Source organism: Phocoena phocoena, chromosome 5, assembly GCF_963924675.1.
Source record: "Phocoena phocoena chromosome 5, mPhoPho1.1, whole genome shotgun sequence".
NCBI classification, from domain to species: Eukaryota; Metazoa; Chordata; class Mammalia; order Artiodactyla; family Phocoenidae; genus Phocoena; species Phocoena phocoena.
This window is the reverse complement of record NC_089223.1, coordinates 137412431-137437497: the sequence shown is the minus strand read 5'-3', so window position 1 is coordinate 137437497 and position 25067 is coordinate 137412431. Positions and strand designations below refer to the sequence as shown.

Here is a 25067-nt window from a genome sequence, read left to right as displayed (position 1 = left end):
GAATACTCTTTGACATAAATCACAGCAGTGTTTTTCTGGGTCTGTTTCCTAGAGTAATGGAATTAAAAGCTTTTGCACAGCAAAGGAAACCATAAAGAAAATGAAAAGACAGCCTACAGAATGGGAGAAAATATTTGCAAGTGACGAGACCGACAAGGGATTAATTCCCAAAATATACAGACAGCTCATACAGCTTCATGTAAAAAAAATATACAACCCAATCAAAAATGGGCAGAGACCTAAATAGACATTTCTCCAAAGAAGACATAGAGATAGCCAACAGGTACATGAAAAGATATTCATTATCACTAATTATTAGAGAAATGCAAATCAAAACTACAATGAGGTACCACCTCACACCAGTCAGAATGGCCATCATCAAAAAGTCTACAAATAATAAATGCTGGAGAGGGTGTGGAGAAAAGAGATCCCTCCTACACTGTGGGTGGGAATGTAAATTGGTCCAGCCACTACGGAAAAGTGGAAGTGTGGAAGTTCCTTAAAAAACTGAAAATAGAGCTACCATACGATCCAGCAATCTCACTGCTGGGCATATATCCAGAGAAAAACGTGGTTTGAAAGGATACATGCACCCATATGTTCACTGCAGCACTACTTACAATAACCAAAACGTGGAAACAATCTAAATGCCCATCGACAGAGAAATGCTTAAAGAAGATGTGGTACATATATACGATGGAATACTATTCAGCCATAAAGAAGAATGAAATAATGACATTTGCAGCAACATGGATGGACCTAGAGATTATCATACTAAGTGAAGTAAGTCAGACGGAGAAAGACAAATATCGTATGTTAGCACTTATATGTGGAATCTTAAAAAGATGATACAAATGAACTCATTTACAAAACAGAAATAGATTCACAGACAAAGAAAACAAACTTATGGTTACCAAAGGGGAAAGAGCAGGAGAGGGATAAATTGGGAATTTGGGTTTAACAGATATACACACTATTATATATAAAACAGATAAACAAGGACCTACTGTATAGCACAGGGAACTATATTCAATGTCTCGTAATAACCTATAATGGAAAAGAATCTGTAAATATATATATATATATATATATATGTATGTGTATGTGTGAGTCACTGCTGTACACCTGAAACATTGTAAATCAACTATACCTCAATTAAAAAAAATTGAGGGTAATTTAACTTGAAAGAAATTTACATTTGTTTACAAATAGTTATCTAAGCTCTTTATTCATCTTGTGAAAGATGAGTATTTAGTAAGATACTAATAATTGGATTAAATGAGAGTGGTTTGGGTTGTATAATCCTGTGCAAAGTAATATTTTTAGGTAACTGAAGATGAGGCTGAAATACTGGGGATGGAGACTGAATAATTGCAGTGGTGATTACTTATTGATTTAGTCTACAAAATAGAAATTGATTTTTTAACTTACAAAAATAAAGTTACAACAACAAAAAAATTACAGCTATACACAACATTATAAAGCCCAAGTGCTCATTGACCCACTGGCCTACAGGAGTGACACTGCTAACAGCTTGGTGTAGATTTTTATGTAGTGGTAGTATATTTATTTATTTATTCATTTATAAATAAATAATTTTACGTATTTATTTATTTGGTGGCACCGGGTCTTAGTTGCAGCAGGTGGGCTCCTTAGTGGCAGCTTGCCAGCTCCTTAGTTGTGGCATATGAACTCTTAGTTGAGGCATGCATGTGGGATCTAGTTCCCTGATCAGGGATCGAACCCAAGCCCCCTGCACTGGGAGCGCAGAGTCTTAACCACTGTGCTACCGGGGAAGTCCCCATAATGGTGTTTTTTTTGTTTTTGTTTTTTAATGGGAATTTAAAAACTAAACTAGAAAAATGTGAAACTTTACGCTACCGGAGAGCAGGACTGGCTTAGAGGTCTTGAACAGGGTCTGGGAAGAAGGAAAGCCCACCTCCAAGAGCACTGCTTGCTTAGAGCTCCGGGCATTTGGTTTCTTTTTGTTTTTTGCTTTTTTAAATAAATTTATTTATTTTTGGCCGCGTTGGGTCTCTGTTGCTGTGCGTGGGCTTTCTCTAGTTGCGGCGAGCGGGGGCTACTCTTAGTTGCTGTGCGCGGGCTTCTCATTGCAGTGGCTTGTCTTGTTGTGGAGCACGGGCTCTAGGCACGCAGGCTTCAGTAGTGTTGGCTCTTGGGCTCAAGAGCGCAGGCTCAGTTGTTGTGGCGCACGGACTTAGTTGCTATGTGGCATGTGGGATCTTCCCGGATCAGGGCTCGAACCCTGTGCCCTGCATCGGCAGGCGGACTCTCAACCACTGCACCACCAGGGAAGCCCTGCTCCGGGCATTTGTGACCACCCAGCCTGTGCCCCTGACCAGGCTGCCTAGGAATCGCCTAAGTCTTGTTGCTGCTCCACGCTCAGGCTGGACCAGTTGCTTAAGAACTGGAGGTGGTAATGTTGCTGGGCAGGGTTCAGGTTTTGCCCTGAAATGCCATTTGAGAATATTCACAGCACTTAAAAAATATCTACTTGTGATCCTTATTTTATCAATACTGTAATATAGTAAAAGGTAAGTAAATAATACAGTAAACATGTTTGAAGGATGCACTGTTGTCTTGCTTTTGAAACTGAGTAGTTCATATTTTCACTGTATTTCGGGGATTCTTGCAGTTAAAACATTTGCTGATGGTGAATTTTGGGGTATTTTGCAAATATTTGATCCCATATTGAATGCTTTTCCTGACCCTTTGAAGAATGAGTGTTTCTTTGTCTTCAGCCTCAGTCAAGGGGGAGATTGGTGGTGAGCTGGCTGCCTCTTCTGGGGTCTCCACTCCTGGCTCAGCTGCCGACTCTGTGGGTCACGACATCATCACTGAGCAGCCCCGGTCACAGCACACACTTCAGACGGACTCGGTGGATCTGACCGGCTGTGACTTGACGAGTGGTGCCACTGACGGGGACGAGGAGGACATCTTGAGCCACAGCTCCAGCCAGATGAGCGCCGTCCCGTCTGACCCTGCCATGGACCTGAACGATGGGACCCAGGCCTCCTCTCCCATCAGTGACAGCTCCCAGACCACCACCGAGGGGCCCGATTCAGCCGTGACCCCTTCCGACAGTTCTGAAATTGTGAGTGGTTGGAGGGGGCAGCCCAGTTTCTTCAGAGGGGCCTTCCCTGGAGGCCCAGACCTGGACCCTCCTGCTGGTTCACTCCATTCATCTGACCCGCTGATAATAGTGTAGAGGTTACCAGCTCAGATCCTCAACAGGCAGCTCGGCCCCATCTGAGTCCTTCACTGAAGGAAACAGCCCGGTGTCTTTTGTGCCGAACGTGGAGGTCAAAAGTGCATTAAAAATTTCTTAATATCTTGTTGGGCACAGGTTAGGTCATTGTTTTGAAAGTCCTTGAGGAGCCTGTTAGTAACAGATCTGTGGTCTTAATGCAGTATGATTAATGACATTAATACTGTGCATTATTTTAACACTTTTTGACTTTTCAAAACCTTTTACAACATATCCCATCTTGAGCATGGACCTGAGGGCCTCTTATCTCTGAGTTAGTGGACAAGAAACACCTCAAGAGTGGTCTAGAGCTTGGTACAGGTATATACCAAATTTTACAGCCCCATTTTATCGAAACAGTTTGTACTATTAATTGGTTTGCTGCTATTGAATGTATTTTATTAAGGATATATATATATTTTTTACTTAAATGAATACAGAAACTGTGTGTTACAGATCATGAGCTAAAGCACTGCAGCTCTCCACTTGTCACGTGGATGTGGTTCCTAATGGCCGAGTGGATGCCGCTTACTCGGCTGGAGAAGTGGGCTCACGGTTGGGGTTTTTAACTAGAAGACCTGGAGGAGGATAGGACAGATAACGGGAACGGTGGGAAATGATTTTAAGTCAGGAAAGGGTGAAGAGTGCTAACCAGTAGGCCGGGAGAAGAGAAGGTTGGGAAAGTGCCGGGCTCAGTAGCACGTTAAGTGTGCGGAGGAAGTTTCTGTTGTTTGCTTATTGCGCCAGCTTTCATCTTGCCTTTTTACAGTAGATAATTTCTGGGCAGGTTTGCTAGAAGTAGGACTGAATGACCATAGGAGGCTGTGAAAGCATCCCATCTGGGAGTGCTGCAGCAGCTGTATGTTGTGTGGTAGGGCTGGGCCAGGGACCCACGCCGGGCTGTAGCCTGCAGGGAACTAAACCTCTTCCCTTGATGCTTCTCACACTGGCAGAGTTCTTTCTGATTTATGAGGTGCTTCCATGTCCTTTATTTAGTCATTAGTTATTGGCTGAACAAATGTACTGAGCATCTGTTATGTTCCAGGGATTGTCCTACAAGCCGCAGATGAAGTAGAGGGCACAACATACAAAACTGCTCACACAAAGCTAATATATATATTTTTTAATTTAATTAATTAATTAATTTATTTTTGGCTGTGTTGGGTCTTCGTTTCTGTGCGAGGGCTTTCTCTAGTTGTGGCAAGTGGGGGCCACTCTTCATCACGGTGCGCAGGCCTCTCACTGTTGTGGCCTCTCTTGTTGCGGAGCACAAGCTCCAGACGCGCAGGCTCAGTAGTTGTGGCTCACGGGCCTAGTTGCTCCGTGGCATGTGGGATCTTCCCAGACCAGGGCTCGAACCCGTGTCCCCTACATTGGCAGGCAGATTCTCAACCACTGCGCCACCAGGGAAGCCCAAAGCTAATATTTTAGAGTGGGACTCCTCAAACTCTTCCCATTTAGGGCCAGATAATAAATATCTTTGGCTTTGTGAACCATATGACCTGTGTTGTATACTCGTCTGTGCTGTTGAAGTGCCAGAGCAGCCGTAAATATGTAAATGAATGAGCATGACTGTGTTCCAATAAAACTTTATTTACAAAAACAGCTGGTGGGCCAGGTTTGGCACACCGACGTAGTTTGCCTGCCTCTGTTCTAGAGTGTGTGCCTGTGTGGGTGGGGCAGATGATGAGCCAGTGATCAACAGGTAAATAAACACATAGTCAGATAGCAATAAGTGCCATAGAGAAAAGTAAGCCAACTGTAGGGGGTCGGGATTGTCCTCACGAGAGAGCCCAGTGTGGGGCTTGTCTTGGAGGGAGCCCACCACGATGAGAATTCTGGCTCGGCCATTTACTAGCTGTGTAGCCTGGCACAGTTATGGCCCTTCTTGCCTCAGTTTTCTTATCCACGAAATGAAGATCATGACAGTACTTATGTTGTTAAGGCTTATGAGGATAAGGGAAATAATACATGTAATTACTTTTGAGCCTGCCTGGGGTGTAGTATGACATTCAAAAAATGTTGTTTTTTATTGTGGTGAAACTTCTCATTTTAGCCTGTGTGGGTTCTTTTTTTTTAAACAGTCTGGAGAATGGAGAAAATCATTTCTTTCTTGGTTGTTTTTGAGCAAGTAGCTCAGTTTCTTTTTAATTTAATTGGAGGGATTTGGGATGATTTTTTAAATGATACAGAATTTATTTCAGTAATAATTTAACTTGCCTACTGAAGGTACATCACTCAGTTTTTCAGGTCAATTACAATTGGATGTGAAAAATTTTGCTGTATGAAATCACAACCCACATATATGGCTAAATATATGAAATATTGGGCCCAGAACTTAGTTGGGTCATTTCTAACAGTTTAAGGGATAACCTATTGGTAGACTTTTGTCTAAAAGATTCTTCCTCGTTTTTGACTTACTGTAAAATTTGCTTGTGAACACAAAGACTTTTGTTTGGATTTTTTTTCTTTTTGTAATCAAAAAGAGAAATGTTCAGATTGGAATTGTTTTGGAATTTTTAGAGTTACAAAAGCTTTTTATAATGTAGCAGTAATGCGTGGTCAGTCAGCTCTTGATAATGTACACGCACACACCCACGTGTACTTGAAGAAGTGACCTTCGTGTTGGCGTGTGAGATGTGGTCCGTGTTATTTGTGGGGTTTTGCCTTTGCCTTCCACGTTGGAGGGCTTGCTCCTCGGTGGTAGCACTTCAGAACCCTCACAGCCCCTCTTGAACTGTTTAGGTATTAGATGGTGCCGACAGCCAGTACCCAGGGATGCAAGTGGGGCAGCCCCAGGACGAGGACGAGGACGCTGCTGTGGTTCTTCCTGATGAAGACACGGAGGCTTTCAGAAACTCTTCCATCGGTACGTTGACTTCAGGCCATGGACTACGGAGCGGCCTTGTCTTCAACCCTGACCTCTTATATCTCAGCTTCTGAGAAGAAATCTCCTGGTGTCTTTGTTTCCTGAGGTGTAAATAGCAAATGAGGAAAATCAATTGAGAAGTTATTATCCTTTTTTTAATCTAAATCCTGTGGTTTCATATTGACTTTGTGTAAATATGTGTATTTGTGTTTTAATTGGAAACTTGTCGCTTAACCTCTCTTTCTCTGATTTTGAAGCCCTTCAACAAGCACATTTGTTGCAAAGCATGGGCCACAGCAGGCAGCCCTCTGACAGCAGTATAGATAAATTTGTCTCAAGAGATGAAGCTGCTGAGCCAGGAGATCCGGAAAACAAGGTGAGACACTTAGGCCCGAGGCCGCTCAGCATCCCGAGCTCCCGTGAGTGTTCGGCAGTGCCCTGGCTGCTGCCTGTCCACCAAGCTCTTGGCTTTCCCGTCGCTGAGCTTTTGCTCAGCTGTCTCCCCTTCGCATATTGACCTCTTCCCGGGTCTGCTCTGGTTTTCTGCCTCTCCAGGTGTGAGCGCGTCCTCACCAGCTGGTGGTCATGCATGGCCTTGCAACCTTCTTGGTTTTGTTCCATTGAATTGATTTGTTTGTTTGTTTATTTATTGTGGTAAAATACTCATAACAAAATTTACCGTCGTAACCATTTTGAAGTGTACAGTTCGGTGGTGCTAAGTGCATTCACACTGTTGTACAGCCGTCCCCACCATCCGTCCACAGAACTTTTCTCATCTTCCCAACCTGGAACCTGTCCCCATTAGACACTAACCTCCCGTTCCCCCGGCCCCCGGCCCCTCTCACCCACCATTCTGCTTTCTGTCTCTATGGATTTGGTGACTCTAGGGACCTCGTATACGTGGAACCATGCGGGATTTGTCCTTTTGTGACCGGCTTGTTTCACTCAGCAGAATGTCCTCAAAGTTCATCCGTGTTGTAGCAGGTGTTAGAACGTGTTTACTACATTTTGCTTTTCTTTCTCCTCATCTCTTAATGGACACTTGGGTTACTTCCACATTTTGTCTGTTGTAAACAATGCTGTTATCAGTGAGTGTACAAATACCTCTTCAAGACCCTGATTTCGTTTCTTTAGGGTATATGTCAGAAGTGGAATTGCTGGATCATGTGATAGTTCCGTTTTTAATTTTTTGAGGAAGCTCTGTACTGTTTTCCGCAGCAGCTACACCATTTTACATTCCTACCCACAGTGCACCAGCGTTCCATTTTCTCCACATCTTCGCCAGCGCTTGTTATTTTCTGCTTTTTTTGAGAGTGGCCATCACACTGGGTGTCAAGTGGTGTATCGCTGTGGTTTTGATTTGAATTTCCCTGATGATTAGTGATGTTGAGCATCTTTTCATGGGTGTATTGGCCATTCATATGCCTTCTTTGGAAAATGTCTATTCAAGTCCTTTGCCCATTTTTTAATCAGGTTGTTTGGGTTTTTTTGTTGCTGCTCACTTGTCCATTGAACTATTTTAAAATTATCTCTTTTGCCTACCTTTTCCATGTAAGTGTCCTGTATTCCCAGCTAAGTTTAAATTCCTTTAGGGCAGGAAGTAGTGTTTTGTACTTAGTCCCTCCATGATGCTCAGTTGCTGTAGCGACCTCGGCTGTTCCTTCTGGGCCCCCTCGCACCAGGCCCACCCCTCGCAGCTTTGGGCTCCCCCAGGCTCTTTCCTCTGCCCGAGGAGCTTCCCCCGGATGCCAGGTCTCAGCTGCCCTCCTGTGTGGCTCCCTCCCTGCCCGTTGGGCTCATCCCTGCCACAGCCCACACGGCCCCGGGTCAGGACTCCCTCTGGCTGGTCTGATTCTGCTCTGCTGTGGCCCGTGAGGTTGGGCGCCTGTGGGTGAAGGTAGGCGTCTCTGAATCCCAAGCGCCTGGCACAGCTGCTGTTCTGGAACCATTTGTTGGATGAACTAACGAATCAATGGGTGGGTTCCGTGATTATAAGACATACAAGTGTCAGTTTTTCTGTTCCAGCCCTGCCGGATCAAAGGCGACATTGGCCAGTCCAGTGATGAAGATTCTGCTCCTCTTGTCCATTGTGTCCGCCTTCTGTCCGCTTCATTTTTGCTAACTGGGGAAAAACACGGTAAGCGTAGAAAGGCAGGTGCAGAGTTGAAGGGAATGACTTTAGGTTTCAGAGGTCATCTTGGGAACCAGCTTCGTGCCTGTTTGCAGCAGACAGAGTAGAATCTGGGGACGAGCTTTGGTTTTCACTGACCGGTGCGGGAGGGAGGGGAAGACGGGAGCAGCTTGTTTAGTGGGTCTAGTTTTGTGTATTTGGAAGCTAGATGTGTGCTGCTTTGAAGCTGAAGGTGACCCAGGTGTATTTGTTTGCAGCCTTGGTTCCGGATAGGGATGTGAGGGTCAGCGTGAAGGCACTGGCGCTCAGCTGTGTTGGAGCTGCTGTGGCCCTTCACCCTGAATCTTTCTTCGGCAGACTTTACAGAGCACCGCTTGACACCATGGAATACCCTGGTACGTTCAAAGTTTGTATCTTATTCCTCACGTGCAGTCATTATTTTGAAAACTATTTCAGACCGTCTTGACTATTTTAGTTTTAGAGCACTAAGTTTTCTTAGCTAATTTGCGGCATTTGAGGTGTGTTCTCCATAAAACTCATAGTCATGTTTTTAGCTTCCTGGACCCCCTATAGATGCAGTGGTTAATTGAAACACATACAACAAAGCGATAGAAATCTGGGAACGTCAGAGCTTATTTGCATATGAATTGGATTTATACCAAAAGCACAAATTGTATATAATCAAAATTGCTTTGGGCCACAGCACCCAGGCCAGGTGTTCACACTCAGAGCCAGTGGGCACCGAGACCAGCTGGGGCAGCAGCGAGCCAGTCTCCTGTCATGCACGTTCTGGGGCGTATTCTCACGATAGGGTGAACGGTGGGAAGACTCGCTCCCCTAAGGTTATCCTCCCGCCTGCTCTCTGTCTTTCCTTGGGCAAGGGGACAACCCATGCTTTTGAATTTATATTAGGTACGTATGGACAAGTTTGAGGTTCTCTAATAATTTTTTGAGGTGAAACCTTGGAATTTTGATTATGGCTGACAACCTGGAATTATAATCCAGAAAATCTGTCGTGTTGAAGGATGAATATAGAATCTTTAAACCCCGAAACGTTTTTACCACTGATGGTTATTGTATTCCAGTCTTTTCTAGATTAGGATCACTGGCTCGCCCTCTTTTTCTTTCCTGAGAATTCAGCCTTTGCCCAGAGTTAGAACGTTGACGGTAGGGACTTGTACAGTGGCCGGCCATCTCTCTCCACAGAGGAGCAGTACGTGTCAGACATCTTGAACTACATCGACCATGGGGACCCACAGGTCAGAGGAGCCACAGCTATCCTCTGTGGGACCCTTGTCTCCTCCATCCTCAGCAGGTCCCGCTTCCACGTGGGAGACTGGATGGGCACTGTCAGAACCCTGACAGGTAACGTCGAGTGTTCAGTTTTCAGTGTTGTCTCTTCCAGATGGCATTCTCATGTTCAGGTTCACATGAAGGTGTTTGTTCCTTGCTCTTCTGATCAGGAAATACATTTTCTCTGGCGGACTGCATTCCTCTGCTGCAGAAAACTTTGAAGGATGAATCTTCTGTTACTTGCAAGTTGGCTTGTACAGCTGTGAGGGTGAGCATAGTCATTTGTGGAAATCACTTCTTTGATTAGTGGAAATTTTACCAATGTTACAGTTAAAATTGGAGCTTAACATTAAATATTTCCAGATATTCTAAACAATAATAAACATCTGTGTATCCACCACTCAGCCTTAGAGGGAAAACATTGCCAACAGTTAAGGTTTAATAGACTTTGATTTAGATCTCAGAATATTTGTTTGAAGTATACCTTCCCTAAAGGGTGTCTGTACCTTGCTCACATTAAGTGTAAAACCTGTTGAATTAAAAAAAACAACTCCTCTTTCAGGCCCATAGAATGGATAGAGTTAAAGTGAGGCATAGGGGTTATTTAATCCCCTTTGTTTTTTGTGTCGAGGGAGAGCCCCAGTCCTTTATGTGGTAGGAAACTTTATATCAGCTGGTTCATAAATCACAACTGGCTAGTCAACAGCAGTCCAAGTTAACCAGTAAAAATCAAAACAAAACCCCTACAATTGTCAGATTTATGGGATACCGTCCCTTTGGCCCAGCCAGAATTGTTCCTCAGTTCGAGTTGTTTGCCAAGTTTCAGTCAGCCTGTCTTTGCTGGAGCAGAAGGAAGGGGGTTGGAGGCAGGCAGCAGGCCGTGTGTGGAACTGCCCACGAGTGTGCTCAGGGCTCGGGGGAGGGTGCAGCCTCGGAAGCCCCGTCCTGTCCGCTCGTGCGGCCAAGGGCAGGGTCACGTCAGGAAGGGCTCGGGTGCTGTGTCCCGTGTGCTGGGCCCGCGGCTGAGCTCGGGTTTAGCGGTGGCGGTGTGGCGCGTGGTCGGTGATGGCGAGGCTGGTGTCCGGGAGGAGAGGCCAGGGGAGAGGCAGAGACGGGGGGAAGAGAACAGTTTTGTGGAAGGGACACATTTACTTTGCAACTCGAGTTTATGGAGGTGAGTGTATATGATAAGTGTTTCTGAGAGATGTGGAAACAGGGCAGCATCCCTGTCGCTGTTAAAGGAAGACGGAGCGGGGACGGTGGGAGGGGTCGGTGTGGGAGGGGTCGGCGGAGGCCCACCTGCCGCCCGCTGTGCCTTCCAGCTCTGCGTCATGAGTCTCTGCAGCAGCAGCTACAGCGAGTGGGGGCTGCAGCTCCTCACCGACATGCTGGCCCTGCGGAGCAGCTCCTACTGGCTGGTGAGGACGGAGCTTCTGGAGACCGTGGCAGAGATCGACTTCAGGTGAGTGAGTCGGGCTCGTTGGGTCGGTGAACCACAGCCGCTCCCAAGTCTGAACAGGCGTTGGAAGGCCCGGTCCCCTGGGGCCAGTAGTGACGCTTATCAAGTGATCCGTGTCAGCATCGGAGTGGTTTGCACGGCTGCCGCTGCCCGTCTCCTCCTCGACTTTGCCTCCTTCCTGGAATGTTTACGTACAGGCAGAGGAGTGGGGTTTTCCAGTAGTCTTAGTCATCTAGGTGTTCTGGGTGGTGTGAATAAAAGAGCTCGAACTTCTAAGACAGTGAAGCTTGTGTCACTTGTGCTTGTTTAAACGAGTGTACTTAGCACTGTACTGAACTTAGCTGATCTGTATTGTGTTGCAGTTAAAAATAACTTCTGACGCCTTGCAGTTTTCATTTTCTAAGAGTAAGTTTTCTTTCCAGGTGATTTCTCTCCATGCTTTCTTTTAGACGGGAAATTGTCCTTTATTGTCCGGGAATATTGTGCTTTTAAGCCGCCATTTATAGACTGCTTGTTGCGTGCCAGGCTGGGCTAGGTGACCTCACAACATCTCCATGAAGTCGGGGTTGCTTTCACCTACGCCTCGCAGACAGGACCCTGAGCGGGGCGGGCGGGGACCTTCCGGTCTTGGGGAGGCGCCAGAGTCTCAGCCCCCTCCCCACAGTCTGCCCCTCTGAGCTGATTCTGTAGGGCACTTGGGTCTTTCAAAATAACAGCTGCTTATATCCATTTTGAAGGAAACTAGTTTCCTGAGTAGTGTCTGACTGAGTCTGGAGTCAGGAGAGCAGTGTAAATTCTACTTGTTTGGAAAACATGAGTCTTTCTGCTGTTTTAAGCAAGGCTGCCTCAGAGCCTTCCCTGGCTCTTGGTTAATGTGCTGGAACCGGCCGTCTTCCTTGCTCTGTCAGTCGTGCGGGCCATCAGCGGGTGTTTGTTCAGTAACTAAATTGTTTCATTGTGAAATATGTTCTTTTGCGTTAGGTTGGTGAGCTTTTTGGAGGCAAAAGCAGAAAACCTACACAGAAGGGCCCATCATTATACAGGGGTAAGCCCTTCATTTTTGTGAGGCCGTGACTTAACTTCCAGGAAGTGCACTTTCCTAGTGGAGTAGAATGTCTTGGAATGCACTCTGTCCTAGATTTATTTCACATGAAGTATTTATTGACATCATGAAAGTTGTGATTGTATGCGTGACTTTAGGACTAGTGATGTTGAGTTCTCCCTCACTGGCTTTCCAAAATATCTGACCTAAAACTTAGTTAATATATCTGTTTTTATTATCCTTCTTTCCAAAGCTTTTAAAACTGCAAGAACGAGTGCTCAATAACATTGTCATCTATTTGCTTGGGGATGAAGACCCCAGGGTGCGCCATGTTGCTGCAGCTTCGTTAACGAGGTACTTACCAAGTATTTTATCTCTTTTCACTTTCTTGGTTAAAGTACTAAATGATATGAGAATGGGAAGAGAGGGGAAAATTCAGAGGACGTGGGGCAGTATTCCTCAATCTTTTGAGCTCACAGTCAGCTACTCTTAAACTATCAAAAAAGGTATTTTTCACTACCTTAAGGGTCTAAAATGGAAATTTAAACAACAAAGTACTAGCTTCATATTATAAAAGTAATGCACTTTCATGGCCAGAATTTTGAAATATGGAGACTAGCACTGGAAAAATCACCTTCGGTTCTACCATTGGAGATAACCACTGTTAACATTTTTTCCTGTATATCCTATGTACAAGTTTCTTTTTCAAAATTGGGACAAAATGTACATGCAGTTCTGTTATCTGATAATTTCCACATAATGTATTATTAGCATCTTCCTGTTGGAAATACTCCTCTAAAAAAGAAATTTTAACTGGCATTGTTGTCTGGGGCGACACCCTCTGTTCAAGTATATTCATATTTCCGTACTCAAGTGCATGACATTTCATATAGTGTGAGATAAATAAAGCCTGTAAATATTGTTTAAAAATTTTTTTAGTTAGTGGCCACTTTTTCACTATGTAGTTGTGATAAATTTTTATATAAATATTATTTGGTTGGATATTAAATCTTTATTGATTTAAATAATGAATAGTGGTTCGGTGACTGTTGTTATACATAAATGTTTATGTGTAATTTTTTTTCTTAGAATTAATTTCTGGAGGTTGAGTTACTAGGCCAGGCAAGCTTTCTGATTTTCCCTAGTAGCTTTATTGAGGTATAATTTTATATCTCTAAAATTTACTCATTTTAAGCGTACAGTTAAATGAGTTTTGGTAAATTTACAGAGTTGTGCAACCTTCACCACAGTCCAATTTTACAACATTTCCATCATCTCAAAAAGGTCTTTTGTGCCCATTTGCAATAATTCCCAATTCCCACCTGGCCACAGGCAACCACTAATCTGTTTCCTGACTTTAGAGATTTGCCTTTTCTACATGTTCTGTATAAATGAGGTCACATAATAAATAGATGGGACTTTTGCGTCTGGCTTCTTCTGCTTAGTTTTTGAGATTCATCCATGCTACGTGGTGTGTTTGTTCCTTTCATTGTTGAATAGTATTCTGTTACATAGATAATACTCTATTTTATTTATACATTCACCAGGTGGTATTATTATTTTCACTTTTTGACTACTATGAATCATGCTTTTCGTTTCTCATGGGTAGATACCTAGAAGTGGATTTTTATGGGTTTTGGTACTTACTGTGAAATTACTGTCCAGAAACAGATCAGTTTATGCTCCCACTCCCAGAATATGATTGTGCCTGATTCTTCTCGCCAAAGCAGTATTTCAAAAGAAGTTAAATATGTGTTCAGGCACTCATTGGTATTTCTTATTAAAGTAACTTTTATCTTGTTTTAAAAGTAATGTTTACTGAACAAGGTTTAGGAAAAATGTGAAGAAGGAAATAAAAATCTTTGTAATCAAACTGCTCAAAAGAAAACCAGTTACATTTCGGTGGATATTCTTTCGGTTTTCAGTGTGGTCATTTGCATTTCTTTGATTACTTGTGAGGTGTACCTTTTCATGGATTTAACTGGATTTATATAACTTACTTGATCAAAGATCTTGGATCTTTACCATTTTCTGTGAATGATAGTAAGTAGTTTATTAAACCTTAGGAAAAAATTATACTTACGACCAGGTCTTCATGGAGGAAAGAGACTTTAACTAAAGACACTGGGTTTGCAAACTAATGTGATAAAACAGTTGACTGTTTCTAAAAGTTATGGGCCCGTCTGTAGGTGTGTGAGTGCTCACACAGGGCGTGTGCCGAGTGCTGACTGCAGGGAGGAGCCCGTGTGCCCCCTGCATTCTGCCTCTGAGTTCACTTTGGATTTGTGAGGGACCTCAGCTGGAGCTCTGCACCTGGGAGTGTGTGGGACGGTTTTGCAGACAAAATTGCAGAAGAGAGTAAGGGACAGCCCCTGGCATTCAGATCTGCCCTGTCCTCAGTGCTTCCTGTGCACCTTGGCTTCACGCACTTGTTGATGCTGATCAAGATGGTTAGAAAGAGAACTTTCAAGGTTTTTAAAATCAAAGCATTTAATTATGTGTAGAGAGATGTATGTAACTGCGTGACAGACAGGAAGAGAGTCCAGCGCCTGGTCTTTTCAGAGCGGGTGTGTGGGGGAGTGGCCCTGCGATCGGAGCCTCTGCTCTTAATTCCCCTGACGAAGGAAGTGTCTGTGGGTAGCCGGAGGGAGGGGATCACAGGTGGGTTTCAGGTACTTTCTAAGGGAAATAAACCTTGCTTTTATGTCAGGCTTGTCCCGAAGCTGTTTTATAAGTGCGACCAAGGACAGGCTGACGCAGTCGTGGCCATGGCGAGAGGTCAAAGCAGCGTTCACCTGAAGCCTCTCATGCACGAGGCGCAGCCTCCATCTCACTTCTCCGCCAGCACCATAACCAGGTACCCCTGCTAGCCGAGGAAAGTGTGCCCTGGGCTCACTCTAAAGTCTCGTGTTTTCTAGAGAAAACGCTTGGAATAGGCGTTCCTCCCTCGATGGGGCGCTTCTCTTCTTCAGGGTCTACCACCCCACCTCTTTACTTAAGCTCTGCTGCGGCCACACAGCAGTGACCTCGTAAATCGTATGATCTGTTTGTTATGAGCCACATACCGACGGCTGTATTTTTCTCTAGGACTCTAATGCTATGTCTTCTCTAAAAATTGGTCCTTAAAATTTTCACTTTATTTGTGTTACCTATGAAGAGTATAGTTATGTCATGACATTAATGTTTAGGTGAGCAGGTTGTTAAAGAGTGTCAGTGTTATTTAGGGTTGTCGCTAGTTCAGTGATGTGCAATTATTATTATTCACATTTTTGTGTGAGAGTCTTTTAAATACAATTTCAGATGGTTGTACACAGCCCATTCTTTTCTATGTCTTTTAGACTAGAAGACTAACATAGACTGTTTTTTATTGTTGAGGACAGGACACTGAGGGAAACAAAAGTGAATCAACGCTAATCCTGCCTGGGCTTCATTTATGTAGTTGGGGAATTAGAATTTGTATGTAACTACAAGGAGGGATTGAAATTGACACGTGCCATGAATGGAGTATGGAAAAGTGGCAGTACTGTAGTGGGAAAGGACTTTATTTTGTCCAGAATCAGGAGTAGATTCATGAAGCATTTCTTTTAACTTAAAGCTTGAAAAATGGGCAACTTTGGACACGTAGAGAGATTGCAGGCAAGGCTGTGTTGAAGAGAGCATTGCTCCAGTGCTGTGGTGTTGGGAACTGGAGGAGGAGAGGGGTGATTTCAGCCATTTTCCTAGAATAATGACCACATTTATTCCCAGTCTTTCTTTAACTTAAACGTCAAGACTGCTTTAACCTCTTGTAGCCTTTAATCTTAAAATTTTAAGTGCCATTTGAATTTTGAAAATGTCATAAGCTTCAGTGGTAGATTATAAGTCTCCACATCTCTTTCTCATTAGAATATATAGAGGCTATAACCTACTACCAAGCATAACAGACGTCACTATGGAAAATAACCTTTCGAGAGTCATTGCAGCAGTTTCTCATGAGCTAATCACATCAACCACGAGGGCGCTCACAGTAAGACTCTTTTGGTTGGTCTTAATGAGGTTACTTTTCAGTAGTTTGGTCAATTCTTAACGGTAGGATGCTTGTATTAGAGCTCTTATATGTGCGGCTTGCTAAGAAATTGTGCTTCTGTGAATAAAACCTGGGTTTATTCCAATGGAAATGGAAACAACTTTTTTTTTTCTGAACATTAAATATGTTCATTGTAAAAAACTTCAGCCAGGGGAACTCCCCAGCGGTCCGGTGGTTAGGAATTGGCGCTTTCACTGCCGCGGGCCTGGGTTCAGTCCCTGGCTGGGAACTAAGATCCCACAAGCCGCGCGTCGCGGCCAAAAAATTAAAATCAATCAATCAGCCAGTCTAGGAAGACATAACAAAGAAAAGAAAAACTACCATAATCTGAATTGGTAGTATATCAGAAGTTTAAAATATCTCTAGAATAATTGACTCAGTGACTTTATAATACATACGAAGCGGAAAAAAATCAGAAATGCCAACAAAGATTTTTGTGTAATGTGATTATCTGTATCATTATTTGTGATGCTGAAATTGTAAAAGAACCATAATGTCCAAGAGTCCAAAACTGATTAAGTTCTGCTTATAACTAAATTCTGTATAGATGGTGACATGTTTATTATGCACTTACTAACACGATGCTTTGGAGGATTTGGAACAATCTGTAGAATGACCATCTGGATTATGATGAGTGAGAAAAGGCGCAGTACAAAACTGTGTATGCCTGTGCCCAGACAGATCTTGCTTATGAAAAATAATGTTCACATTAAACACATTTCTTACATACTTAAGAAAATGATTGGCAGAAAATTTCCAAAATAAATTTTAGGATTATGCTTTTTAAGATATTCACAAATTTTCTAAAATGAACAAGTCTAACTTCCATAATCAGAAAAAAAGAACGTTATACGAAAGCAGTGCCAGTTTGCTGATTACCAGGTTAAATCCTGTCATTTATTTTATGTGACAGAAGGAATGCTTTCATGTTGTGAAGACTCAGGCAATTATGATTAGACGATCTTGATAAGTATATAAGTGCCTTTCAAACTTAAATATTGTTTGGGCTGTCTGCAGTTTGGTCTTCCCTTGATTTGTTCAAAATATTATAAACATTATTTGTATTTATTGTGGCCTACATATGTCAGACAGTGTTCTAGGCTTGGGATGTAAAAACAAAGAGGATCCCTGCCCTTGTGGTTCTTTCAGTCTGGTTGGGAAGATGGACATTAATCTGCTGGAGCAGATGGGGTGGGGTGAGCTGGGGTAGGAAGGGCATTCCTGGTGGGGGCGGGGAGCACGATGGTTAAAGTTCGAGGCAGAGGAGGTGCATCACTCCTGGCCTCTCCTCACTGGGATATATATAATCGACCCTCCTTAAACCTGTATCTCAGTTGTCCAGCTGTATCTTCTGAGGTATGAACTTGTATCATGGGAGGACAGATGTCTTATCGTTAGATACAGATCGCAATTTTGTTTTCATTGTTCGTACTCTTTATAAAGGGAAAAAGGAGGTTCAATTTAATAAACTTTTTTGGTGTTTGAGTGTGATTTTCTCATTCCTTTCTTCTTTAGTTTGGATGCTGTGAAGCTCTGTGTCTTCTTTCAACTGCCTTTCCAGTTTGCATTTGGAGTTTAGGTTGGCATTGTGGGTATGTATTTTCCTCGGCGCATGGCTGTCTACGATTATGTGATACAAACATAGTTATACGGATCCCTTTCTTTCTTTCTTTTTAAGTCTCACCTTAACAGTTTCACCTTTTGGAAAAATACCCATTGGAATATTTGCTTCTGCCCTGTTAGTTGTGTGGGAAGCTAGAGAAGGAGCTATTGGGAAATACTGAATTACTTGTAATTCTGATGGATGTCAGATGCTCACTCTTAAGCATTTTGGAGAATCTGAGGGTATGATTTGCAGGTTAATTTAAGGGAATTTGCATATGCTGGCAAAAGACTTTTCTAACTGGCTTGATTCTCTCCAAAATTATTCACTATTCACTGTGTATTAAAAACTTAGAAACATTTTTCATTTGAAATCAAATGTGAGTTATCGTGCAAAATTGTAATCAATTACAAGAGTAATTTAGGAACTATTATATTTATATTAGCAGTTCTCATTTAAAAATGATTTTCTTCCAGTAGATGGCCCTCATAACATCTGTGAAATAATTCTGAGTCTTGTACAGCATTAAGGAGTAAGCTTTTGTTATGTATACTGATAACTGAGACAAATTCAGTAACTCACCATCACATTTGGAAGGAAATCTGCAGGTTTCTTGTGTGTGTCGGCGTATGGCCAACTAACTTTGCTTGAAGTAGGTGCGTTCTCTAGTCCTGGGTGATGGCTTTCCTGTGTCGTAGATGCAGCATTAGACCTGACTTCAGAGCAACTCTGGTGTTGGGGTAAACGTGCTAAGTCAGTCGAAAGAGAGTTAAAAGTTATCAGAGTAACCAGTTCCAATACTTCCAGTCAGATCTGCTACCTGATTTCCTGTCTCGGATGACTTTCATGGGACTGTGGTTACAAGAAAGATGCTAGTTCACAGTAGTAAAATCGCTTTATGAGCTGGCATGAAATGAACAGTGATGTGCCTTCCTTTTGGTTCATAAGAGAAAGCAAGGCTGTTATCTTAAAATTTTTCTGTAATTCGATCTTGCAAATGTCTGCTTTCAGAGTGCCCCCACTGAGCGCCTCTGATGAGTCTAGAAAGAGCTGTACTGTGGGCATGGCCACGATGATCCTGACCCTGCTTTCATCAGCCTGGTTCCCACTGGATCTCTCAGCCCATCAAGATGCTTTGATTCTAGCCGGGAACTTGCTTGCAGGTATTGGTACTGAGTTGAAAGAGGGATTCTAGGTCTTTAACTTTTGATGTCCTTTGGGGGGTGGCGGCGGTGAGCGCATGGAGGAAAAGCATTGAGGTCATTGCCAGGGATGGCTTGTTCCTTTAGTCAGAATTTCAGACATTACCGACAGGCATAAATGTGTACTGCAGGCAGCTATCCTGTACCGAGTATTTTAAAGCAGCCCTTTCCCGATCTAGCCCCTCAGTTAGCTATAGGTAAACTCATTTCTAATTTCATTTTAGCGGGCACCCTGTGCAGGTACTGTCGCAGGCACGGGGCCATGAGAAAGTATGGTGTGCGGGCTCCGTTCTCGATTTGAATGTAGGTTTGCAGCGACACACGTCAACAGAAGTTCAGTGGCCGCACGGAGCGGCTGTAATCACTCTCTGTCAGGGATCAGGGCAGGAAGCGACATTTATGGGCTGGCAGGAGAGGGAACACCAGACGGGGCACAGCACACGTGAAGGCGTGCAGATGTGAGAGGTTGTGCGACGTTTGAGTGCTAAGTATTGTGGATATTGTGTGAGGGCGAGGACGACGATGGAGAATGTGGCTGGTGAGGGATCCGTCTCCGTTAGCGAGGACTTAGTCTGTTTGCTCTGGGAGGGACTAACAATCTGGGTAGTATTTTAGGAAGATCACTCGGCTGACGTGAATGTGGATTGGAGGAGAAGTTAGGGAAACCCGTACTTAAGGCAAGATCAAGAGAGTCTGAACAAGATAATGGCTGTGGGTTGTGTGGGAAGAGACCCGTTAAAAGAGAGTGAAGGGGGCAGAGTCAGCACATCGGGATCACCAGTTGAACTTCAGTTGTAAAGATCAGGAGGGGCACCGTCACATCCTGGGTGGATATGTGATGGCGACCTTCATGGAGGTTGGGGACACAGATTCAGGGGGAGATGTCGGTTTCCTGTGGAACCTGAGGCATCAGTGGGCCCCCAGGTGGAGGTGTCCAGCAGACTCGACGTAGACGGGTCTGAAGGACTTACGTCTTGGCCCCATGCTGTGGAGCTGGGGAGGTAACGTGTGTGCCCTTATCACAGCCAGTGCCCCCAGATCTCTGAGGAGTTCGTGGGCCTCCGAAGAAGAGGCCAGCCCTGCAGCCACCAAGCAGGAAGAGGTGTGGCCAGCTCTGGGTGACCGGACCCTGGTGCCCATGGTGGAGCAGCTCTTCTCCCACCTGCTGAAGGTGGTCAACATCTGTGCACACGTCCTGGATGATGTGGCTCCTGGACCAGCAATAAAGGTAACTCCTTGCTTGGGCAGCTGTTTTCAGCTGGTCCAGCTGGCTCCGTGGGCCTCCAGGCATGCCTCTGTTTATTCATCTGTCCCTTCCTTATCCTCTTTTGCTTTAAATAAACAAAAATGCTCATACCGTGACACTAGATTTAACACCTAGATGTGCTCATCCAGTTTATAGCCCATTTGGTATCGTCTGTCATTTACTATCACCTGTGAGAGGGAAATACCTGGCTTTATTCTTGGACTTTCAGTGTTGGCCGAGAAAGCTCAGCATTGAAGCCGGTCTCTCCCGAAATGTTTTGCTTTTCTTTGAAGTACAGTTCAGTGAAAACTATTCACACAGTGAATTTAAGATGGCTCAGTTCACTTGTAATTGTATCTGATGGTTCACTCTCTCTCCTGTCTCTTCCACCTTGACAGCTCAGGTTCTCCTCTAGCTGCCAATTTGGTCCCCCTGCTGCTACAAGCTTCTCTCGAGTCCTTTCTCCCAGCTTAACCCCTGAATTAGTGTACTGCTTCTCTGACACTGGCCTTCTTTGCAAAACCTCTTGGGCCCTGGACTCAGTCCACTGCTTCGGCCGTTGATTCTTTAACCCCTGCTGGCCTGATTTCTGCCAGTTCCCCATAGCAACGCTCCCTGCCAAGACCCGCCTTTGACTCTCGTGGGTGCTTCGCAGACCCTGTCTCACCTCCCCTCTGCATCTCCCAGGACCACCTCTCCTGTACTGAGGCATTCTCTCTGGTTGGCTTCCGAATCCTCTGACCCCCTTCTACTGCCTGGATACTTCCTAGTTTAGTCTTCTTCCCACCATCCGTGCTTTCCAGGGCTCTGTTCTCAGTCGACCCCTCTCCATATTCTCTGGCCCAGGGCTGTCCAGCACAGCTCTCTGTAAGGATGGAAACGCTCCATCTACACCAGCTGGGACAGTAGCCACCAACCACATGTGGCAACCAAGCACGTGAAATGTGGCCAGGGCAACTGAGGAACTGAACTTCTGATTTTGTTTAATTGTCATTAAATTTAAATTTAAGTAGCCACCTGTAGATCATGGCTGTAGCGTGGGACCGGGCAGCGCAGTGCAGTCAGGTCTACTCTCAGGTCTTCAATATCTAAGCCGGGCAGACCCCAGACCTGTCTTCGGAGTCCAGTGTGGCCAGCTGCCACGGGTCACCTCTCCTTGAGCGATCCGTAGAAATCTCATTCGGTCTAAATCTGGACTTCTTGGTCTCCTCCCCAGCCGGTGCTTCTCCCCGTCTCTCACTCCATATTTTTCAAGCTAGAATATGGGAGTCATCACAGCTCTTCATCTTGCTCACCAAATTCTTTGTTTTCTCTCCTAAGTATCTTGCAGAAAGCCCATATATGTATATGCATACACGCATACACATTTACACATATCCATACCCGCGCATGTAGGTGCACACACATGTGCACACTTTTCTCTGTGCTCACTCTATGCTCACTGCCGCTGTTCTGGCCCAAGCTGATGTAGTCTCTCCTTTGCACCGCCGCAGTGGCCTCGCTGAAACAGCATTGTTAACATATCATACGGTTACAGTGGCATTCACACACCGTGCACCTCACGCACTTAAAGCGTATGACTCTGTTTTAGTACACCCAGAGTTATTTGGCCATCACTACAATCCATTGTAGAACCCAAAAAGGAGCGCTGTACCATTTGGCTGTCATCCCCCGGCCCTCCCATGCCCCCAGCTCCAGGCAACCACTGAGCTACTTTCTGTTTCTGTACATCTGCCTGTTCTGGACATTGCATGTCAGTGCAGCTACACAGCTGGTGTCCTTTGTGACTGGCTCCTTTCACGTAGCGTGTTTTCCAGGTGCAGCAGCTTCTTTCCCGGTCTCTCTAGCCCTTCCCTGTCAGCCACTGTGCCCTTTGTGCAGACAAGGCTCCGAGGTGTAGGGTGGTCTCTCTCAGATCGTGGAGGGGGTGAGCAGCAGAGCTGAGGCGCCCGCGCCACTGCCTCCTGCCGTGTGGGGCTGGGGCGTTCTGTACTGTCCTGTGTATGCAGAGTGTGGGCTTTGTGGAGGGTCTGGGTTTGTTGCCTCCTACCTCTGCTGCTTGTTAGCTCTGACCTTGAATAAGTCACTTCATCATCGCTGAGCCTATTTCCTCATTTGAAAACGGAGTTCAGAGCATTGCTTTGTACCCTGTTTCATGCCCTGGCTCCCAGAGAGAGCCCCATTGCTTGCTATTGGAGGTGACATGCCGGGGCTCCGGGGGCCTCCTGAGACCCCGCCTGACTGCCTGAGGGCTCCTCCGTCTCTGAGCGTTCATGGTGCTCCCATTAGGAAATGCTGGGTCAGTTCCCACCACGTGCAATTGTTGTGTGGGCTAAAGTGGATGGTATGTGTATGGAGTCCGAACTTCATAAATGTGGATTCAAAGAAGAGAAGTGGATTGCCCGGGTGAATGGTAGAAGCACATACCATAGTTTTCAGTTCTGTGTTGGTTACACTTCCTTCACAGTTTGTTTTCTATTTTAGGCAGCCTTGCCATCTCTAACAAACCCGCCTTCTCTGAGTCCAATCCGACGGAAGGGAAAAGAGAAGGAACCCGGAGAGCAGGTGTCTGTACCCGTGAGTCCCAAGAAAGGCGGTGAGGCCAGTCCAGGTGTGAGGCCACGGCGGGGGAGTGGGAGGGGGCGGGCTTGGGGGTGCCTGTCTGTATTACAGTGGTTTAGGACTAAAGCTTACATTCATGTCAAGGTTAATATTACAGTTTGGTAGTTTTTGCAAATAAAATACATAGCAATGAAGCCAGAGAAATGGTTTCCCCAGGTGTGGTCTCAGGTATCGAATATTACTTACTGAGTGTACACAGACCACATTTTGGTCTTACGCACGTCTGAATGTTGCTTGCCAATGTGGGGTCCCAGCCGTCTGGAGGCGTCTGGTGCACAGCAGGGCGCTGTGCCCTGTGCTTCCCATGCTGTGCCTCCCCGCTTCTCCTCTTCTCACTGACTGATTTTCAGTAAGGGAGGGGGGTGTAGACGGCTAGGAATAGAGTGGGGTGACATCGTTGATTCTGATGTGTGGAGAATTCTGAAATAGGAAATGGCAATTTTACCTGTGGAAGGGCTGAGGGAGAGGTAAAGTGGGGATAAAATCATCTGAGTGAGACGAACCTGAGAGATTGACACACACTTGGAGGGGAAAGTCTTGGAATAGAAGGGGCCAGAGTGGCCATGTGACTCTGCCTATGACGTACGTGGTCCGTGCCACTCTTGGTGGGTACAGAGCAGAGGCGACCAGACGCCTGTCTGCTTGTGCTGCCACCAAGTCTGTTCACGTGCCACCCCACAGTGCCGGGGCCGGACGTGACTCTCCCGTTCCTTTTGCTTATAAAGCGTTTATGCTGAGCATTTTACTGATTTTAAAACCGCATTTAATGTTTGTGGCTGCGCCGCACGGCTCGTGGGAGCTTAAGTTCCCCGACCGGGGATTGCACGTAGGCCCCAGCAGTGAAAGCATCAAGTCCTAACCACTGGACCGCCAGGGAATTCCCTATGTCAAGCTTTTTTTTTTTAGAGTTCTGAAAATGCTTATTCACTCAGATCAGCAGTAAAGCATTTTAAAAGAAACTATTTTCTAAGTATTGATGACAGTACCAGTGGAAGATTTACCAGCTAAAAAGCTTCAGAACTTTATAAATGCAAAGTTACCAGTATGTGACTGATCATCTTTCTGATGATCCCCAAATCATGAGTCTTTAAAACCTTACACGGTGCTTGGCATTTAATATTTAATATCAGCTTAATGATAGCGTGTGTACCCTGACAGTTTTCAGAGCATGTTCACATCACCCCTGTTTGATTGCCTGCAGGGCTCATGACCTAAGTCGACCAGAGGTCGACCCCGTCGTGCCCCTGGGAGCCTTGTGCTCCGAGAGGTTTTGAGATTGACTGAAGGTCACGTCAGTTCTCTGACTCACAAACAGGCAGCCAGGCCAAACCAAACACATAACAGCATCACACTGCTTTTCTTCTTTTTCTTCTTCCTATTTTATTTTGTCGTCTTATGGGTGGTACTCAGAGCCTACTTACGTTCATTCGTCAATTTCTTGTTATTGTGAATTAATCAAAAAGTCAGGAAAAATTTGAATTTTATCCTACTAGAATACAATAAAAATAATTATTACCAGCAGTCTTTTTTAAACTTGGTGTGTGTTTACTTTTGATCTAAAATTTTTATTTTGTGTGGTGTGTTTAAAGCCTCTCGGCCATCTGAAACCTCAGGGCCTGTTCCAGCAACCAAGTCCTCGTCACTGGGGAGTTTCTATCACCTTCCTTCTTACCTTAAATTGCACGATGTCCTGAAAGCTACACACGCAAACTACAAGGTACTGCTTCTTTTGTAAAAATACACTCATTCACGCATTTCAGAGGATTGTCGATGTTTTTCTTAAGATTGTAGCTTATAGACATACAATATAAGTAAGTAAGTTAGACCTTGGGGATGTGAGTTACAGTTAGCTTGTTCAGCTTTGTCTTTCAGCTTTGTTTACGGTCGCGTCCATCATACAAAAGTTTAGGATTTTCATTGGGAAAGTGATGTCGTTATGGTTTACGGATGCCGTGTCTGGGCGTCCCAAGATCGCCCACGTTCAGAGATGCGCTAGAAGGTCTTGTGGGACTGAGCATGTGGTAGGGTTCCTCACGGCAGGGCGGGGAGGACACGCAGCCAGCCCCTGAGGGGAAGGATGCCAGCACAGTCTGGAGCAACCTCTGCCCCCACGAGGGCCGCTCGGAGGACCCCACCCGCCCTCAACTAAGGTGCAGCCGCGTGCTGGTTACGGAGGCTCCCTCTGCCTTCACAAACCAAAATTCACACTCACAGAGGAGAGCAGGGGTCCAGCATCAACACATTGTTTGATAAGGCAGTCCAGGCA

The 25067-nt window shown here is 45.0% G+C and overlaps 1 protein-coding gene across 1 annotated transcript in view; it reads left to right on the top strand.

The window, feature by feature from the left end:
* The window catches only part of HTT (huntingtin), a 136142-nt gene that overhangs the window by 44301 nt on the left and 66774 nt on the right, over window positions 1-25067 (top strand). The window contains exons 12-28 of the mRNA XM_065877465.1: window positions 2763-3115; window positions 6014-6137; window positions 6395-6513; window positions 8163-8274; window positions 8526-8663; window positions 9475-9633; window positions 9732-9829; window positions 10884-11023; window positions 12002-12065; window positions 12316-12416; window positions 14773-14919; window positions 15948-16068; window positions 17644-17720; window positions 18743-18894; window positions 19959-20161; window positions 22664-22790; window positions 24391-24518. Of these exons, the coding sequence (XP_065733537.1) occupies window positions 2763-3115; window positions 6014-6137; window positions 6395-6513; window positions 8163-8274; window positions 8526-8663; window positions 9475-9633; window positions 9732-9829; window positions 10884-11023; window positions 12002-12065; window positions 12316-12416; window positions 14773-14919; window positions 15948-16068; window positions 17644-17720; window positions 18743-18894; window positions 19959-20161; window positions 22664-22790; window positions 24391-24518 (2363 nt within the window). The remainder of the gene's footprint in view (window positions 1-2762; window positions 3116-6013; window positions 6138-6394; window positions 6514-8162; window positions 8275-8525; window positions 8664-9474; window positions 9634-9731; window positions 9830-10883; window positions 11024-12001; window positions 12066-12315; window positions 12417-14772; window positions 14920-15947; window positions 16069-17643; window positions 17721-18742; window positions 18895-19958; window positions 20162-22663; window positions 22791-24390; window positions 24519-25067) is intronic.